General features: G+C 44.7%; 1 protein-coding gene across 1 annotated transcript in view; it reads left to right on the forward strand.

The window, feature by feature from the left end:
- Positions 1–21,527, forward strand: part of dap (death-associated protein) — a 65,321-nt gene extending 43,794 nt beyond the window's left edge. The window contains exons 3-4 of the mRNA XM_078229064.1: positions 13,179–13,224; positions 21,243–21,527. Coding sequence (XP_078085190.1) covers positions 13,179–13,224; positions 21,243–21,362 — 166 coding nt within the window. The 3' untranslated portion in view covers positions 21,363–21,527. The remainder of the gene's footprint in view (positions 1–13,178; positions 13,225–21,242) is intronic.

Genomic DNA, 21,527 nt, shown 5'->3' on the forward strand with positions numbered 1-21,527 from the left:
CACAAAAGGAGCACTGCCTGCAGTCACTGGAGCTGGGAGTCCATCAGGAAATATGTAATTAGGTAGACTGCGCTTTGGTGCACAGAGATTCTACTGCTTGTGATGAAAAGGCTCTGTGCTACAAAGGAATTTCAGTATAACGTGCGGCGTAGTCTTCGTTAGCAGCACACACAATCTTATAAGTTGGAGCAGGCAGATGCTGTGTTGATGCTAAGAGGACCAGTCATTAATCTGTGCATTATGACGTGCCTTTGTAAATGTTGTGGTCGTAGACTGCCCTCAGGTGGCTAACTGAGCAATTGTAGTGTAAATATATGATTAAGTACAAACTGCAGTATGTGGCTTTATAAATGATTGAAGTGTCAGTTTGTTCTTTTTATATTTGGATGTTCATAAGGAAGATGGGAGAAGGAAAAACGCCTTAATATCAACTTGGCAATGTATTTTTTGGTTTTTTTTAATTCACATATTTCAAAGATGTGCGGGTTTGGTTGATTGGCCATGCTAAATTGGCCCTAGTGTCAGGGGGATTAGTAGGGTAAATACGTGGGGTTATGGAAATAGGGCCTGGTGGGATTGTGGTCAGTACAGACTTGATGGGCTGAATGGCCTCCTTCTGCACTGTAGGGCTTCTATGATTCTACATATTTCTATATTATGCAATTGCTGGCATGTGCGTACGCGCGTCCATGTGTGTGCGTGCATGTGCTGTATACCATTTGTATCATTCGCTGTCTATGTGGTCACATTTGTCAGTGTGCTTTCAACAATATTCATATACTTCATGCTGTACTGTGCATTTTTAACTCGTATAAACTTGCATTTTTTTAACTACGCACAGACTAACTTTCTGATGATGTGAATGATCGCTGTGCAATACCATATTGAAAACTTGGTATTGTTAACAGCTCAGTCAGAATCAATTATGAAAGGTGTCCTGGTTGCAACACTTGGGAGCGTGTTACTGTTCTGGCTAATGGCTATTTTCTCATTCAGCCAACTTGCTTCCCCTCCTGCCTTGTGAACATATGAATGTTCGTGCATTGATGGACTGGTAAAATTGCTCTGAGGCCAGGTTAATTAAATCAATATACCGGATAAATAGGTGAGGGGTGGAACCTGAGTAGGATGGCACAAAGAATGCTCCACGTGTCCTGTGATGAAGCAGCTTAGCAAACGATACTTTCTTTTTGGAGGAAGTGAATAGAGTGAACTCTACTGGAGAAGTTGGTGACAGGGAGAACACGTTCACCTGGGAGGGTGGTGTTGGGTGAGAACTTGGTTGGGCCTCCATTCTAGGGAAAAATGGAAGGCCGCAGAGCATGGAGGTGCTGAGAGATGGACAACCATGATTTTAAAATAGAGACACTTAGAACCTAGCAACTATTAAAGTGGAAAAGGTCATTGGAAGAGTTGGGAGAGACTAAATAAGGAGAGAGAAAAATAGTCAAGAAAGGCCATGACAGGCTGAAGCGCTGGTTCTACCAGGGCAGAGTTTTTTTTTGTGGACCTTGAGATGGCTGAACATGTTCTTAACCTGAATAACCACAATCCAACACAATGGTGAAACCTTGTGCCTCAACAAATTGTGATTGGGGCAGGGGGAGGGCAGGAGGAAGGTTTGGAAATTCCTGTCCCACCTAGATGACAGAAACTAATTTAGGAGACCACTTTGGCCTTGAATTCTCCGCAGTCCCTACCTGAGAGGTAATCTTCACCCTCGCAAGAAACAGACTAAGCGCTCGCTAGAAGGAATGCAGCAAATTGGATCCATTGTTCAAGTTAGCATCCTGTTCCAGAGATTTGCAGTTCTCTGGGTAAAGAACAATTTAAAGTTATGACTCATGATCATCCATCTATTTAACTGGAACAGAATGCATTTCCTTCATCTACTTGTTTATCTCAATCAGATCATACCTAAAGTCAACACTTTGATGGAGTACCAACCTTTTTTTTAGCATATCTTGATAAATAAGATGCTTTACACTGGGAATTAGCACAGTTGCCTTCCTCTGCATCCTTTCCAAAGGCACAATATCATCCACTATATGAGGAGATGAGAATGAGACACCATTTTCCAACTGAGACCTGATCAAGACAAAATAATATGCCTTGCCCTATGAATGCATCCCAAAACTCTATTCGCTTTTCACTGCTTTGCAGCTTTACCTTTGGAGATGTTTTTGCTCAAATGCCAGAAATTACTTTACTGCCCCTTTAGTGTTTTTCCCTGATTGGTGGACATCGGTTGAGCATTTGCCAAGTGCTTAGCCAAAGGAAACCTAATTTTACAGTCAGAAGCCCAATCTTCCAATACATTTAAGACCCACCTGAAGCCATTCAGCATTGTCTTTGGATATAATACCAAGATCTATGCAAGTATTATCTGGAAATTTGCAGATTATGTCCCCAACACTTAGATCTAGATCATTAATAGTAATAGTGAAGAGCAGTGGTCTCCAAAAGATGTGTGGGTTAGGTTGATTGGCCGTGCTAAATTGCCCCTCAGTGTCAGGGAGAGTGGCAGGGTAAATACTTGGGGTACAGGGATAGGGTGTGGGTGGGATTGTTGTCAGTGCATGCTTGATGGGCCGAATGGCCTCCTTCTGCACTGTTCAATGAAAACCAGTCTTTGCACAGCACTGTTGGTGACCATTCCAAACTTCCAAATCCATTGGTAACTAGTTTCTGCTTACATCTTTCCAGTCAGTTCTGACTCCAGGGACTTTAATCTTCTGGCAAAGCCTCTTCTGCAGTATCTTATCAAAAGCTTTTTGGAAGCCTAAGTAAATATGCTCTTTCTTCACATACCATCTTGGTGATTTCTTCAAAAAGGTTAGGCCAAATCTAAAATACGTGACCTTTGCATGTAGCCATGTTGGGTGCTGCTAATATGTCCATCTCTATCCAAGTGATCATATATTGCAACCCTAATGCAACCCTAATGATACCTATTACTGATGTCAAGCTAATGGGCTTATAGTCCTGTCACCTTTTAAAGATGGGAACCGCTTTAGCCTCCTTCCAGCCTGTGAAACCACCCCCAAAGTGCAGCGAACTATTAAAAAACAAAGGATGAACAGCTTGCACACTTCCCATCTTCTTCAAGTGGCTATCATCTGGATATCATCTACTATCAGGTTCCTGATTCTATCTAAAACCCTAAGGATAGACTGGAGCCATTGTCTTTGGTCTCTGCCACGAACTCTGTACCTAAGCCTCGAATATTTTTTTTCGAATCTGCATGGCCTCCCAGTGATCTGAGAACAAACATGCCATGCATGACCCTTTTAAGATGTTTCTGTGCATGGCGATGCAGTAATCTTAAGCGACTGCACAGTGCCACCCCCAGTAAAGGGAATGTAGCGGGAACATCGTTAGCGTGGATTTCATCCCTTTCCTTGCCGACCGTTTTACGGTTCTCAACCTTGGTGTCATATTTGATCCCAAGATGAACATCAGACCACATATCCATGCATCCACTAAGGCTGCCTCTTTCCACCTCTGTAACATTGCCCAGCTCGCCCTGTCTCGGTTCATCTGCTGCTGAAACCCTCGTCTATGCCTTTGATACCTCTAAATTTGCCTATTCCAATGCACTCCTGGCTGGCCTTCAACTTTCAACTCTCTCTACACTTTTCCAACCAAAACTCTGCCATTGTGCTCACTCACAGCAAGTTCTGTTCACCAATCAACCTGTGCCCTTGACCCACCCTTGCTCATGTTTGAACAATGCCTCATGTTAAAAATTCATATCCTCATGTTCCAATCTCTCCATGTCCTTGCCCCTCCCCATCTCTGTAATTTCTGCAAATTCGAGTGGAACATAAATGCTAGCATGGATTGGTTGGGCCGAATAGCCTGTTTCTGTACTTTATATCCTATATAACTTCCAGCAGCACAATTCTCTTAGGATATCCAATTTCAGCCTCTTGAGTATTCCTGGATTTAATCACATCATGTTAGCTGTTTTGCCTTCAACAGCCAAGGTCCTATACACTGGAGTTCTCTCCCTTAACATCTCTGCTTCTCTCTCATCCTTTTTACATCCTCCATAAACAAATCTCTTCAGCCAAACCTTTGGTCATCTTCCGAAGCGGCTCGGTAATTAGTTTTGATTGTTCCCGTGAAGCGGCTTGGGACACTTTACTGTGTTAAAGGTGCTGTATAGAAACAGGAGTAGGCCATTCGGCCCTTCAAGCCTGCTCCACTATTCATTATGATCGTGGTTGATCGTCAAAATCAATATCCTGATCCCCCCCCCCCCCCCCCATCCCATCCCATCCATCTCCCTTGATCCCTTTAGCCCCAAGAGCTATATCTAATTTCTTCTTGAAATCACACAACATTTTGGCCTCAACTGCTTGCTGTGGTAGTGAATTCCACACATTCACCACTCTCTGGGTGAAGAAATTTCTCCTCACCTTAGCCCTAAAAGGTTTACCCCTTATCCTCAAACTATGACCCCTAGTCTTGAACTCTCCCACCCATCGGGAACATTCTTTCTGCATCTACCCTGTGTAGATTCACATCGTTATTCATCGGTGTTAATTATTAAAATGGTGAAATACTAACAGTCGAGCATCATCACCAAGAGTGAAGAATGATGCAGAGTATTCTTTTAATATTCCCTCCATACCCAGTGAGTCCTTTGTAACCTGTCCTTGAGCATCCTTCACTGGGCCAATACAGTCTTTGACAGCTCTGACTCTTCACATAACTGAAAAAGCTTTTCCCATTACTTCCACAATTGTCTGTGATTCTTTTTTCCATTATCCTTTTAGCTGATCTAATAGCAGCCTTCATTTTCTTCGACTGTTCCTTGGACTTGCACCCTGGCTGCATCAACTAAGCTGAGTTGACGGTTATGCACCCTGACAGCAGGAACGTTTATGAGCAAAGGATTACGTGGCATTCATTTCCATTTTATTGGATGGTAGGAGGTACTGCATGACGAAGAAGATCCATCCTGGATAAAACGAATACTTACTTTTAGCACTCAATGTACCAAAACCGATGTACTGAAGAGTAGAAGTGGAGTTTAAAATAACATGTACATCTAGAATGTACGTTTTAGAAGAAAGAGTTCATTACTTTTAATAAACTTGTGAAATGTTCGGTTTTTACCTCGGGTGGAGAGTTGCACTTGGATATACACGCCATTTGTCACAGGTTCATAAGTCCATAGGTGAAAATATCTGGAATTAAGAATCTACTGATGACCATGAAACCATTGTCAATTGTCGGAAAAACCCATATGGTTCACTAGTGTTCTTCAGAGCAGGAAATCTGCCGTTCTGATCTGTTCTGGCCTATGTTGTAGTGGATGGCTAGCACTGCTGCCTCACAGCAATTTCGTCCTTGGGTCAAAGTGTGGAGTTTGCACCTTCACCCTGTGTCTGCGTGGGTTTCCTCCGGGTGCTCCGGTTTCCTCCCACAGTCCAAAGATGTGCGGGTTAGGTGCATTGGCCATGATAAATTATCCCTTAATGTCCCAGGATGCATAAATTAGAGGGATTAGCAGGGTGAATATGTGACGTTACGGGGAAAAGGCCTGGGTGGGATTGTGGTCGGTGCAGACTCGATGGGCCAAATGGCCTCCTTCTGCACTGTAGAGTTTCTATGATTCTACGACAGTGTCGGGGGATTGGCAGGGTAAACATGTGGGGTTGCAGGGATAGGGCCTGGGTGGGATTGTTGTGGGTGGGCTGAATGGCCTCCTGCACTGCACTGTAAATTCTATGATTTACATGTGACTCCAAAGCCACAGCAATGTGGTTGACTCTCGATTGCCCTCCAAGGGCAACTAGGGATGGCCAATAAGTGCTGGCCAGCCGGCAGCACCCATGTCCCATGAATGAATTAAGAAAAGCATCCCCGGGGTCGGATTCCTGCCGAAGTCTCACACACACATCTGAGATTCAAATTAGCCTTTTCTTTTAAAAAACAGACCGACATTAATGGTCAGACTTTTTCTAAAAAGAATTAAAATGCACTATAATAAAAATGTCAGCAAAAACACTGACTGAATGCAGGACGCAATCTGCCTGCTGGTTCAGAGTTCAATCTCTATAAACTAACAATGAGATGGCTTAGAGATACAAAGAACAAATAAAGAATTCTCTTTGTCCCCAAGTACTGGCTTAATTTGGAACAAGATCGCCTGTCTCATTTTGCCTTATTCAATTCTCCTTATTCAGCAACACTAAAACCAGATTTATTTCTTGTTTGTATCTACAGACTTGCAGCAGATAAGAATCCAGGCACAAATATATTAACATCAAGATCGCTCAGTGGTGCACATACAGAGCCAACTCATTATGTTAATTAAGATTTGACCACTGCTTTAATTAAAAGTTCAGAACAAAGCGCTTTTCTTAATTAACCCTGGATTTTCATGTCAACCAAAATGAAGCAACAAGGGTATAAAAGGGTGCACTAACTACGGGCCATGATTGAGAGCAATGATCCCAGGATGTCCTGGCTGTGTAGCAGTCTCACTGTGGGTTCAGTGGATGGTCGTGAACGTCTCCAACTTCCCTCTCTCTTTATGAAATCATTCAAACCCTTTGGTAAGGTTCCTGCTTGCTAATAACACTTGAATGCCCCCACCCTTTCTCCAGTTAGCATACACCCTGTATATGCTTCAGATAATGAATAGAAACACACCTCTTTACATTCCATACTTCCCTCCCAGCCCCACACAAAGTTGGAATGTGCTATAGGGCAAGGCCCCCTGGTGAACCGAAACACCAGATAGAGACAAGCAGCAGAATTCGGTGCTTCCCGCTACCTCACCTCCTCCCCTCCTCTCCCCCCCCACCCCCCCCCCCCCCACCCCCAACAAGGCAGGTTCTTGGGGGGGAGGGGGTGGGGGGAGCCTACTGCCCACCCTGACCCAGATGCAGTTTCACAGTTAGGGGCCAGGGCTTTGTGCAGGAAACCCAAACCCACTCCTTTACCTATTAAGGGCCTCAGATTTGGGTCGCCCTCCCCTCCTGGACCTGGACACTCCGTCCCGCTCCCCACCCTCAGGACTTAATTCCAGGCCAAGCACTGCAGTAACAAAAACAGAAAATGATGGAAAATCTCAGCAGGTCTGACAATATCTGCGGGGAGAGAATAGAGCCAATGTTTCGAGTCTAGATGACCCTTCGTCAGAGCTCTGCTGTTGAGATTTTCCAGCGTTTTCTGTTTTTGTTTCAGGTTCCAGTATCTGCAGTATTTTGCTTTGATCAGAGCACTGCAGTACCTCTTCTAACCTGGTGTTGTGAGACTTCTTACTGTGTTTACCCCAGTCCAACGCCGGCATCTCCACATCATACCTCTTCTGACCACTGCAGCGTTGCATCTGAACAGGTTGGAGAGCTGTCGGCCAATCAGATTGGTCGATGGCTCTTGTGGGCAAGACATCTTTCCAAAGATGGACGGAAGTCTCAGCCACTGCCAATCAACGGTCAAGTGAACTTTAAATAGTAGTGGGTTTCCGAGAGTTGGCAGTAGCGCGTTATGTGCCAACACTCAGAGCGGCGAGCATCTATCGTTCACCATCCATAAAATTCTCCCCAAGGAAATTTCCTCTCTATCAAATACATTGTTTTGTATTTGTAAAGGACATTAAGTAAAGGCTGTAAACAAATTCGGATCAAGCCCAAATGTAGTAGCAATAATTCTCGGGCTTCAACCTCTGTTTCCTGCATTTATTATTCTTGGTTCATTCCAGTTCTGCCAACGATCTTGGAAAAATTGCCATTCCCTCCTGTTGATATTTTAGAAAGTGGAACGAACTGTGATTAACCTAGGAAGGGTGGCCTGGGATAATGAACAGCTGCGGATACAAAACATAACTGTAGGAAATTCTTTCAGTGACGATAGGAGTGGTAAGAGACGAGAAACATAAACAGGGTTGATGGGAAGGATAAACACAAAAGTTAATCCTGAGAACAATTACAGCCTTTAAACATTTTCACAGAGGAACACATCACCAACATGAGCCACATTAGCAACGTTAACAATTTTATTACTGAGTCATAGAGAGACTGCACTGCACCAGGATCTAAGGTTCAAGAATACTTCATTGGCTGTGAAGAACTTTCCTCTTGCTGAGGTGGAAGACACTATATAAATGCAAGTTCTTTCTTGAAAAGGTTAAAAACAAATAAATCCTGCAGCACAGGGAGACCATGGGTGTCTTTGTGCATCCTTCACAGGCCCAATACAGTCTTTGACAGTTCTGATTCTTCACACAACTAGGTGCTTTTCCCATTTCTTGCACAATTTGTGAACTATTGATTGTCATTGATGAGCGACTCAGTAAACGCGGGGGAGATAGCAGTAGATTGGAAACAGGCTAATGTACCCACCTTCATAAAAGAAAACCAAAGAACACCGGTAACTAAAGATCTTTAGTTCTTCAATCCTGTGTGAACGCATAGATAAACGCACGGAGTATTTTTGCTTTTATTCATTTTTGGGACGATGTTGCTGGCTGCACTAATTGCCCATCCTAGTTGCTGGTGGAAAGAAGGCAGAGGACCACGTGCACGAACCACTGCAGTATCTATGGTGAAGGTACTTACACAGTGCGGTTAGGTAGGGAACTCCAGCATTTTGACCCAGTGAGGATGTCAGCATGCCATGCAACTTGGAGGGAAAAATAATAGTCTAGTTGAAGATGAACTATGTTCGGGAGCTTGCTAAGCATGTCAAAGAGACAGCGTGAAGTCCTGTGACCCAGTAAACATAGATGTTTAAAAGGCATTGCATCAGTTTAACTCAAAAGCTGCAGACGCTTCAGGTAAATCTTCAGAATGGGATTAGACAAAGGGCATTGATCATGTTATCTGGCCCAGACTGTTGAAAAATTTCAGTTGCTTTCTCTTGCCTGTGATGAAAGCCTCACACACTTCCACAAATGCGTCCTCAAAAGAGTGTGCTCATGCCTCGCCATTTTTATACACGTATATTTTGTGATGGAGCATTTCTACTGAAACAGTAGTGGAACGTGTTGACCAATCATGGCAATTGATCTCCATCATTAGATTTCTTCTTTGGGCGATCACTGCTAATGAGTATGATTGTCCACCCAAGAAACCCCATGTCACTGGTCATGGGTTCTGTGGATCCTTGCATGGCAGATAAGCCGACTGCACACCTGGCAGATTTTTCCGGGAGGTGGAAATGGCCTCGGGATCGCTGGCGTTCCTTTCTCAGGCTCCTTTTCCGGACCTCCTCCTTGTCGTGTTCTCGAAGAATTACATCTCTTCAATCAGGAGGTTCCTCCAGGTAGGTTTCTCCTGATCAAGGGTCTCCCAGGCGTCGATGTCTGTGTTGCATTTCTTTAAGTAAGCCTTCATGTTATCCTTGAAGTGCTTCCTTTGTCCTCCTCTTGTTCGGGTGCCTTCCTTGAACTGGGTGAAGATTTGCTTTGGCAGTCAGAACTCTGGCATCCTAAACCTGTGGCTGGCCCAGTTGTTTCAGTTCATGGCATTAGTCTACAGCAGACCCTAAACGCAAGAGAGCTGAACGTTCTGCAGCCTGTTCTAAATTGCTACCAGATATGGAAAATATATACATAAACTCTTTCATAATTTTAAAGCAATTAAAATATTTTGATAGGGTATGGAGAAATTATTTCTTATGGGGATAGTACAAAACTAAGGACCACAAATATAAGGTTGTATCTGAAGCCAGTAGGGATTTCAAGGAGAACAACTTTGTTCTGAGTGTGGTTAGAATGTGCAATTTGCTACATAAGGAGTGATTGACGTGAATAGCATAGAAGCCTTTAAGGGAAACTCAATATGCACATGAAGGGGAAAAGAATAGAAGAATATGCGGATAGGGTTAAATGAAGTGGAGTGAGAGGTGGCTCATGTGGAGCATAAACACACGGGCATCGACCAGTTGGGTCAAGTGGTCTATTTCTGTGCTGTAAATTCTATGAAAAATTGATTTAGAATTATCTGAAGTTTTCTTGAGCAAACGTCTTTGCATTGAGCCACTGTGAGCATTGACGTGTTGGAATATGCCCCGTTACATTACAGGAACAGTCAGTCACTCGAGTGAGCGATAACGACAGTTGAGATTGTGTGTGCGTGATGAGCAGCTGTGCTCGCTGTCAGGTTGTTTTGGATATAGGATATACCTGCTGAAAGGAGGATGTTAGCAATTCTTTTCCATTCGCTACGCTTCACTTGCTGTGGAAGGGCTGGGAGAAGCAGCTGGAAAAGTGATAGCAAGTTCGTTTTTTTAAAAGCGACATATTTGAGCCCTTCGTCCATCCAGCAAGATTGGCATCTTCCTGCCTTTCTCCCCTCGATACCTCAATTGGGATTGTTTGCTGATCCACGGAGAGGGAAAAATGAGGTTTGTCTTTTTTAATCTCCCCAAGTTTTAGCTTTGCGTCTGTTTCAGAATCAGCTAGAGGAAATCTAATTTGGCAAGAGATGGGCATCTGCCAAGCCTCAAGTTTTCTTCAGTCGCTCACAAATTTTGCCAAGACTTTGAACACAAGTGCAAATAAAAGGCCCAGGGATGATAGCAAGGTAAAATCGGTGATCCAAATTCCACGCAAATCAAGTGGTTGGGATGGAACATCTGAATTTCCTTGTTTGTGTCCACACACTGCCCCCTCACCCCACCACAAATTCCCTAAGATCAAAAATATTTGTTGAATCAATGATATGGGTGGCACGGTGGCACAGTAGTTAGCACTGCTGCCTCACAGCGCTAGGGACCCGGGTTCAATATCTGCATGGAGTTTGCACATTCTCCCCGTGTCTGCATGGGTTTCCTCCGGGTGCACTGGTTTCTTCCCATAATCCAAAGATGTGCGGGTTAGGTTGATGCCCCTTCGTGTCAGGGGGATTAGCAGGGTGAATGCTTGGGGTTACAGGGGTAGGGCCTGGGTGGGATTGTTGTCAGGGCAGGCTCAAGGGGCCAAATGGCCGCCTTCTGTACTGTGCGGATTCTACGATTCTATTCTATGATACAATTTACTTAAGCGGTTACTATCCTGCAGGCATTATGTTGCTGCACAAATGATGTAGAGGCCCTAGACTTGGGATTTTCAAATCCCAAAATCACAAGTTGGTGAGTGTTTGAATTAAATTTTAAAAACCTGGCATCAGTTAAACTAACCGTGAAGCTATCAGATTGTCATAAAAATCCAACTAGTTGGTAAATGTCCTTCAAGAAGGAAGCGTCATCCTTGCCTGGTCTAGCCTATATGTGATTCCAGTCACGCGTCAGCCAGGTTGATTCTTGCCTGCCCTCTGAAGTAGCCTAGCAAACCAATCTATTGTATCCAGGACAGCTAGGGACATGCAGCAAATACTGGCCTTGCCAGTGATGTCCATGTCCGGATAATTGGATTTAAAAAAAAATAATTAAAATGAAGGAATTAGGCACCGATAAAGAACATAATTTAGTTGTCACCATCCGAACAATTCTGATTACCTTGGTGACCTGCTCTGCACATTGATCCTTAAAGGGACAATCACCACTCATAAAGCTCTGAAATTCTTCCCCAAACCTCTCTCCGTGATCTTGAGGATATAATCTAGGTCACCATCCCCAACAGAGTATCAGGAGATTGTAGATCTGCAGGTGAGATGTCGGGTTGAGGTTAAACCAAGTCCGATGGTATTGTAGATCCCTTGGCACTATTCTCCTGATGTCCTGGCCATTTATCCCTTCCATCACTATGACCACAAGATAATTAATTGGCCATCAGTTGATTGTGGTCAGTGGCAACTTGCTGTCAAGAATGTGAGTTTGTAGGCAAGGCTGCACTTCAAAACAAGAATGAATTCAACTCGCAGTCAGATAATAATTTAATTAAATATTTAAGGGCAGAACTTCAACTGTTAGGCATGGGTGGGTTAGGAGAAGGTGAGAATTCTTTTTAAATTCTCGCACCCAGTTCCAAACTGCCTATTTCTGGAGGCCAATGGAAACATTTAATGGGCCGTGTGTTCCCATTTTAGTAACATTTTTATTGTTAACTAATGGAGGTAGAATTAGTTGGGAATACTGACAGGTAAAAGGAGGTGAGGAGGGTGAGATTCATGAGGTAAGAGCCTTCCATGCACTGTTTGTGGGCCAGAAACAGCAGGAGGATTTAAGCTCAAAATAGTCTGCTGCGCACACCTCGACTGACCAGTCCCCTCCCTACAATGTGCAAAACCGCCTAGACAGACAATTCTTCTCTGCTTTTTCTCACACCCCTCCTCCATGATGCCAGACCTGCCTAACCTCTGTGTCCCGGCACAGGTAGTCAACCTGTCCGTCTGTCAGGAGAGAAACTGTTCAAAAATGTAAAGGATGTTCCCTGGTTACTTTCCGTCACAATGTCCAGTCAACCTGTCTAAATTTTTCTTTTCATCCAGGTGAATGAGTTAACAGCCAAGCTCCAACCTGTTTGCTTCATCCTGTGACCTGTTGAATGGTGGGGTGAGGTGGCAGCTAGCAATTTTTGCCTCACAGGACCAGGGACCCGGGTTCAATTCTGGCATTGGGTGACTGTGTGGAGTTTGCACGTTCTCCCCGTGTCTGTGTGGGTTTCCTCCGAGTGCTCTGGTTTCCTCCCACAGTCCAAAGATGTGCAGGTTAGGTGGATTGGCCATGCTAAGTTGCCCCTGAGTATCCCAAGATGTGTAGGTTATGTGGATTAGCCATCGTAAATGCACAGGTTAGGGGATAGGGCAGGGGGTGAGGCCTGAGTGAGATTCTTTTTCGGAGAGTTGGCACAGACTCGATGGGCCAAATGGTCTCCTTTTGCACGGTACTTGTGATGCTACAAATTAACTTTAACCTTATATATTATATATATATATATATATATATTATATAGAAAGATTTGAATTTGCAAAAGTCATTCCAAGGATGAGGGGGAGGGAGGAGTTTCAAACTGAAGGAATAATATTGTAATTCACTTCTTTAAATGATAATGAATGAAAAATATGACAATTATTGCCACTGTCATCAGTAATGTTGATGATTGTATAAGCCTCATGCTTTTCTCTGAATGTTCTCGTCTTTGTGGATTTTCTGTAACACTGGGCTTGCTGAATTACAATATTGAGTGAGCTCTCTTTCATTATCTCTATTCGGTGTCAAGTTATTGCGATTCTGATTGGCACAGCCGTATGTTAATGTTTCCTTTTCTTTTTCAGCCCTAAACCGACAGTGCCAATCATCATCTCTGGTGCTGTGGCCAGGGTAAGACAAAATCTACTACTCAATTTTACTCCATTTCTGTGAAGAGAGATTCATATTCTTATATACGGAGCGATTTTAAAAAGCTGGAGGTTGCTCAGGTACACAGTTAGTCTGTCAGCATACAGCAAGTCAAAAATGAAAGTTACTGAAGTTGACCTTTCGTTCATTGTCCCCTCCCTCCCCCACTGCCGAAATGTTTTCTCTTCCACCTGTAGACTGATTTACTGTGTATTTCCAGAGGTTTTACGTTCCACCAAAAGATTCCAGCATTTGCCACTTTCTTGTACTTTATTTGTACTTTAACATACTCATTGAATTTGCGGGCTTAAACAAGCCATTTGACCCAATTGATCTTATTGGTGTTCATACTCCACACAAACCTCCTACTTACCTTATTTGAGGAAGGATGTGGTGGCATTGCAGGCAGTTCAGAGGAGGTTCACCAGATTGATTCCGGGGATGAAAGGGTTGAAGTATGAGGAGAGATTAAACAGTTATATTTGGCTGTGGCTCGGGAGGATAAGGGGGAGAGCGGGAGGGCAATAGTTATTGGGGACTCGTTAGTTAGAGGGATAGGTAGGAGGTTCTGTGGCAGCAAAAGAGACTCACGGATGGTATGTTGCCTACCGGATGCCAGGGTCCGTGACGTCTCGGACCGTGTTTTCCGGATTCTTAAGGGGGAGGGGGAGCAGTCACAAGTCGTGGTACACATTGGTACCAACGACATAGGTAAGAGAAGGGACGGGGATTTAAAACGGGAATTTAGGGAGCTGGGCTGGAAGCTGAGAGCCAAGACAAAGCATGTGGTCATCTCTGGTACTTTGCCGGTGCCACGTGATAGTGAGTTGAGGAACAGGGAGAGAGTGCAGTTAAACATGTGGTTGCAGGGATGGTGTAGGAGGGAGGGTTTCAGCTACATGGATAATTGGAACACATTCTGGGGAAGGTGGGACCTGTACAAACAGGACGGGGTGCACCTGAACCAGAGGGGCACCAATATCCTGGGAGGGAAATTTGCTACGGCTCTTCAGGGGGGTTTAAACTAATTTGTCAGGGGGGTGGGAAAAGGAGTTGTAGTCCGGAAGTCAGTGTTGAGGGTAGTGAGGTATTGGGGAAGGTATCAAGGTCAAGGGTGGGTACCAGTAGACAGGAAGGTGGGTTGAAGTGTATCTACTTCAATGCAAGGAGCATCCGGAACAAGGTAGATGAACTTGGGGCGTGGATTGGTACTTGGGACTATGATGTTGTGGCCATTACGGAGACATGGGTAGAACAAGGACAGGAATAGTTGTTGGACGTTCCGGGGTCTAGATGTTTCAGTAAGTGTAGGGAAGCTGGTAAAAGAGGTGGAGGAGTAGCATTGTTAATCAAGGATAGTTTAACGGCTGCGGAAAGGCACTTCGAGGGGGATCTGCACACTGAGGTAATATGGGCTGAAGTTAGAAATAAGAAAGGAGCGGTCACATTGTTAGGAGTTTACTATAGGCCCCCAAATAGTAATAGAGATGTGGAGGAAGAAATTGCTCAGCAGATTATGGATAGGTGTGGGGGTCACAGGGTAGTTGTCATGGGGGACTTTAACTTTCCAAATATTGATTGGAACCTTTGTAGGTCGAATAGTTCGGATGGGGCAGTTGAAGGGTTTCCTGACACAATATGTGGATAGGCCGACAAGAGGTGGGGCCACTTTGGATTTGGTACTGGGAAATGAACCGGGCCAAGAGTTAGATTTGGTTGTGGGAGAGCACTTTGGAGATAGTGACCACAATTCGGTGTCTTTTGTTATTACAATGGAGAGGGATAGGGCCGTACGGCAGGGCAAGATTTATAATTGGGGGAGAGGTAATTATGATGCGATTAGGCAAGAATTAGGGGGCATAAGATGGGAACAGAAACTGTCAGGGAAAGGCACTCATGAAAAGTGGAACTTTTTCAAGGAACAAATACTGTGTGTCCTTGATAGGTATGTCCCTGTCAGGCAGGGAGGAAATGGCCGAGTGAGGGAACCATGGTTCACGAAAGAGGTGGAATGTCTTGTGAAAAGGAAGAGGGAAGCTTATGTAGGGATGAGGAAACAAGGTTCAGATGGCTCGATTGAGGGTTACAAGTGAGCTGAAAAAGGGGCTTAGGAGAGCTAGGAGGGGGCATGAGAAGTCCTTGGCGGGTCGGATCAAGGAAAACCCCAAGGCTTTTTACTCTTATGTGAGGAATAAAAGAATGACCAGGGTGAGGTTAGGGCCGGTCAAGGACAGTAGTGGGAACTTGTGTATGGAGTCAGTAGAGATAGGAGAGGTGATGAATGAATACTTTTCTTCAGTGTTCACCAAGGAGAGGGGTCATGTTTTTGAGGAAGAGAAGGTGTTACAGGCTAATAGGCTGGAGGAAGTAGATGTTCAGAGGGAGGATGTACTCGCAGTTTTGAATAAACTGAAGCTTGATAAATCCCCTGGGCCTGATGAAATATATCCTAGGATTCTTTGGGAGGTAAGGGATGAGATTGCAGAGCTCATCTTTGATCTTTGGGTCCTCACTGTCCACGGGGATGGTGCCAGAGGACTGGAGAGTGGCGAATGTTGTTCCTCTGTTTAAGAAAGGGAATAGAAATGACCCTGGTAATTATAGGCCGGTTAGTCTTACTTCGGTGGTTGGTAAGTTGATGGAAAAGGTCCTTGGGGATGGGATTTACGACGATTTAGAAAGATGCGGATTAATCCGGGATAGTCAGCACGGAAGGTTTACCAGGATGTTGCCTGGTATGGAGGGTCTTAGCTATGAGGAGAGATTGGGTAAACTGGGGTTGTTCTCCCTGGAAAGACAGAGAATGAGGGGAGATCTAATAGAGGTGTACAAGATTATGAAGGGGATAGATAGGGTGAATGGTGGGAAGCTTTTTCCCAGATCAGAAGTGATGATCACGAGGGGTCACGGGCTCAAGGTGAGAGGGGCGAAGTATAACTCAGATATTAGAGGGATGTTTTTTTACACAGAGGGTGGTGGGGGCCTGGAATGCGCTGCCAAGTAGGGTGGTGAAGGCAGACACGCTGACATTGTTTAAGACTTACCTGGATAGTCACATGAGCAGCCTGGGAATGGAGGGATACAAACGATTGGTCTAGTTGGACCAAGGAGCGGCACAGGCTTGGAAGGCCGAAGGGCCTGTTTCCTGTGCTGTACTGTTCTTTGTTCTTTGGATTCGTGAAGGGCAAGTCGTGCCTCACAAATTTGATAGAATTTTTTGAGGAGGTAACTAAGTGTGTTGATGAAGGTAGGGCAGTTGATGTCATATACATGGATTTTAGTAAGGCGTTTGATAAGGTCCCTCATGGTCAGCTTATGATGAAAGTAAGGAGGTGTGGGATAGAGGGAAAGTTGGCCGATTGGATAGGTAACTGGCTATCTGATCGAAGACAGAGGGTGGTGGTGGTGGATGGAAAATGTTCTGACTGGAGGCAGGTTGCTAGCGGAGTGCCACAGGGATCAGTGCTTGGTCCTCTGCTATTTGTGATTTTTATTAATGACTTAGAGGAGGGAGCTGAAGGGTGGATTAGTAAATATGCTGATGACACCAAGATTGGTGGAGTAGTGGATGAGGTGGAGGGCTGTTGTAGACTGCAAAGAGACATAGATAGGATGCAAAGCTGGGCTGAAAAATTGCAGATGGAGTTTAACCCTGATAAATGTGAGGTGATTCATTTTGGTAGGACAAATTTAAATGCAGATTACAGGGTCAAAGGTAGGGTTCTGAAGACTGTGGAGGAACAGAGAGATCTTGGGGTCCATATCCACAGATCTCTGAAGGTTGCCACTCAAGTGGATAGAGCTGTGAAGAAGGCCTATAATGTGTTAGCTTTTATTAACAGGGGGTTGGAGTTTAAGAGCCATGGGGTTATGCTGCAACTGTGCAGGACCTTGGTGAGACCACATTTGGAATATTGTGTGCAGTTCTGGTCACCTCACTATAAGAAGGATGTGGAAGCGCTGGAAAGAGTGCAGAGGAGATTTACCAGGATGCTGCCTGGTTTGGAGGGTAGGTCTTATGAGGAAAGGTTGAGGGAGGTAGGGCTGTTCTCTCTGGAGCGAAGGAGGTTGAGGGGAGACTTAATAGAGATTTATAAAATGATGAAGGGGATAGATAGAGTGAACGTTCAAAGACTATTTCCTCGGGTGGATAGAGCTATTACAAGGGGGCATAACTATAGGGTTCATGGTGGGAGATATAGGAAGGATGTCCGAGTTAGGTTCTTTACGCAGAGAGTGGTTGGGGTGTGGAATGGACTGCCTGCAGTGATAGTGGAGTCAGACACTTTAGGAACATTTAAGCAGTTATTGGATAGGCACATGGAGCACACCAGGATAATAGGGAGTGGGATAGCTTGATCTTGGTTTCAGATAAAGCTCGGCACAACATCGTGGGCCGAAGGGTCTGTTCTGTGCTGTACTGTTCTATGTTTATATTCGATGGAGTTTAGAAGGATGAGAGGGGATCTGATCGAGGTATATACAATTTTAAAAGGGATTGGTAAAGTAAATGTCGACCAAATGTTTCCTCTTATGGAGCAATCTCGAACAAGAAGGTCAGAGGTATAGGTTGAGAGGTGGTAGATTTAAAACTGAGATGAGGAGGAACTACTTCTCACAGAGGGTGGTGAATTTGTGGAACTCGCTGCCCCATAGCCCGGTGGAATCTGAATCGTTGAATGGTTTCAAGAAGGAGACAGATATATTTCTAATTAAAAAAGGGAAAAGGTGATATGGGGAACAGGTGAGGAGGTGTATTTGAGACCAGGGAAAGATCAGCCATGATCTGATTGAATAGCGATGCAGCCGCAAAGGGCCAAATTTGCCTACTTCTGCTCCCAATTCCTATGTTTCAATAACCCTCTGTTCCCTCCCTCTCTCGTACGTGATTAGCTTTCCCTTTAAGGACATCCATATTATTTGCCGTAGCTATTCCTCTGGTAATTTCACATTCTAACCACACCCTATGCAAAGCGGATTTTTCTTATGAATTCCTTATTAGATTTGTTCTTCTTGACTGATGCATTTCCCACACCTCGAGACACATGAAGCAAAGGTAAGCGTGCTCAGGGCTGTTTACATAGCTAGCTTTTATTGGAACAGGTCATTTAGCCTGTTGCCAGAGACGACAGCTTGAGGGATGTAACTTCACATCAAGCAAAGCTAACCAGGAGATAATCCTGCTCTTATCACCTGCTATAGGCACATTCGAAGGCATGTCAATAATCAGTCTCTTTGGCCACATTGTGAACTCATCTTCTATGGTCACCAAGTCCGACTCAAACCCGGAGCTTCTGACTGAGAGGAGGGGACGCTACCCACCGTGCCACAAGTCCTCCATTAGATTTATTAGCGACCTTATATCAATGACCTCTTAGTTTTGATTTGTCATTTTCTGCTTTGGTTCAAGCTCCTTGGCTTGTTAGTTTGAGATCTCTAGAAAAATGGGAAATTCGCTTCTAACCCTTGACCTCTTCTAAATCTGAACCTGGGTATTGTGTGCACTTGCCCTTGACTATACAGTTTGGACATTCCATTGTCATTCCTCTATCTACCATAGCTGCTAGTGTTAGCTGCTGACTAAGGATGCATGCAGTTGCTTTGGATGTGTGACCCATAACAACACCAACTTGTATTCATATAGTTTCTTTAACGTATTAAAGTGTCCCAAGATACTTCACAGGAGCGCTCGCAAACAAAATTTAACACTAAGCCATGTCAGGAGATACAACGACCAAACTTCTAGGCCGGGATTCTCCCAAAGAAAGCTGGGTCCCATTTGAAAAATTCCCTTCTACTGCTGGGAAAGACCTGGGTGGATGGCAACCCTAAAACATTCTTCAGGGTTTAAAATATTCAGGAGTCAAGCAGGGCACTTTCCAAGGTTGTGCCTGCAGTATTTTTATGCTGCAGTTTGGTAGTTTCACCACTAGATGCTATCCCGAAACAATGAGAGCAGTAAAAGCTCTCCACTGAAGTCCCATTGATGTTCGGTTTCAGTCGAACGCCCACTCATTTCAAAACAAAACCCTGGATTTATTTACCAGTCATTTCCACGTGGGGATTCTTCCAGGAACTCACTTTGACGTTGTTGGAAAGATTGGGGAAAACCTGGTGGAACCGAACTGACTTTGTGACAGGAAGCCCCCCCTCTCCCCAATCCGGGAAATTCTAACCCTTGTTAACTTCTGGAAATCGACTTCTGTACCTCAATCCCAACCTGTTGAGTGTCCAAATTGCGTGGTTGCAATCTCAATGTTTGGAAAATTACTAAATATGATTTAATATATAGATTATGTGACTTTCGTTGTTAAGTAATGGAAAAGGATGAGGTCATTGGGATTAAACAAAAAGAGGGAAACTGCATTTATCTAACGCCTTTCGTAACCTCTGGACTTGCTACAACCAATGGAGTAGATTTTTTGAAATGTTGTCACTGTTATAATGTAAACTTGGTGATTTTGCTGAACTGTGGCTTCTGAGATTACCCACAGTCGAACCCAATAAGCCCTTTCATTTCCAGACGGGAGAGAGTTTAATTGTGGCTAAGTTGGTAGGACTCTCGTCTCTCCGGAGTCAACTTGTCATGGCTCAAGCCCTATTCCAGAGCGTTCCGCACATGATTCAGGCTGGCACCCTGGTGCACAACGGATAGAGTGCCGTACTGTCGGGAAGGTGCTGCCTTAGGTAACAGATTAGGTAGTAACTGTTCCCTCTGGTGGGAAAGCTCAGCACAAAGGGACAGCCTCAACAGCAGAGCTGAATCATTCAATGGTAGTCTCGAAAGCAATTCTTCACACAGGAGACTAGTGGAAACCTGGAACTTCCTCCGCCTCAAGAAGCTGCTGAGGCTAACTCAAGTTGAAAAGTTATCGGCGGCACAGTGGTTAGCACTGCTGCCTCACAGCGCCAGGAACCCGGATTCAATTCCGGCCTCAGATCACTGTCTGTATGGAATTTGCACCTTCCCCCCCATGTCTGTGTGAGTTTCCTCCGGGTGCTCCGGTTTCCTCCCACAGTCCAAAGATGTGGAAATTAGGTTGATTGGCCATGCTAAATTTCCCCTCAGTGTCCCAAGATGTGAGGGTTAGGGGGGATTAGCAGGGTAATTACCTGGGGGTTATGGGGATAGAGTCTGGGTGGGATTGCTGTTGGTGCAGGCTCGAAGGGCCAAATGGTCTCCTTTTGCACTGTAGTGATTCTATGTTCAAAACCGAAGTCAATAGCTTCTCATAGAATCCCTACAGTGCAGAAGGAGGCCATTCGGCCCATCGAGTCTGCACTGACAACAATCCCACCCAGGCTCTATCCCTGCTTAGCTACCCTGCTAACCCCTCTAACCTATCACATCCTGGGACACTAAGGGTTAATTTAGCATGTCCAATCAACCTAACCCGCACATCTTTGGACTGTGGGAGGAAACCGGAGCACCCGGAGGAAACCCACGCCGAAATGGGGAGAATGTGCAAATTCCACACAGACCGTGACCCAAGGCTGGAATTGAACCCAGATCCTTGGAGCTGTGAGGCAGCAGTGCTAACCACTGTGCCACCGTGCTGCCCAACAGTTTGGATATTAAGAGCTATTGACTCACTATGCACAGACATAAATGCAGCAGCGACCGACCACATTTCAAAGAGTGCTGCATTTGTGGTGAAGGTCTTTGGGATCTCTGGAGGTTGAGAAAGACGCTATATGAAGGCAAGTCCTTTTTCTCCATGGGTCTTTAGAGATGATGTGGAGTTGCCGGCGATGGGCTGGGATGGGCACAGTAAGAAGTCTCACAACACCAGGTTAAAGTCCAACAGGTTTATTTGGAATCACGAGCTTTTGGAGCGCTGTTCCTTCATCAGAGTCCTTCATCACTCACCTGATGAAGGAGCAGTGCTCGTGATTCCAAATATACCTGCTGGTCTTTAGAGACAGATAGGATTGTTTTGTTTTGTCTCCCTCATGTTGTTCAATACAGACTAACTTTGCCTTGATCATTCTTGCCACAGGGGGATAAAGACTTTCCTCCAGCTGCTGCCCAGGTGGCCCACCAGAAGCCTTACCCATCAGTGGAGAAACTGCCTGTTTCACATCAGATCAACCATTCCATCCACCAGCCTCGCAAGTGAAAGATGTGACCTCTAAGAATGAATATACAGAAATCTTTGGGAAGTGTCGATGCATCAGTTGGACTCCTAATTTCTGATATCTGAAGCAAATTTTCTTTTGCTTTTAGGAACGGGAACTACGGTTTTAAATTTTGTCAATCTTGTTGAAGTACGTTTGAACAAATA

The sequence above is a fragment of the Mustelus asterias genome, chromosome 2, assembly GCF_964213995.1.
Source record: "Mustelus asterias chromosome 2, sMusAst1.hap1.1, whole genome shotgun sequence".
NCBI lineage: Eukaryota > Metazoa > Chordata > Chondrichthyes > Carcharhiniformes > Triakidae > Mustelus > Mustelus asterias.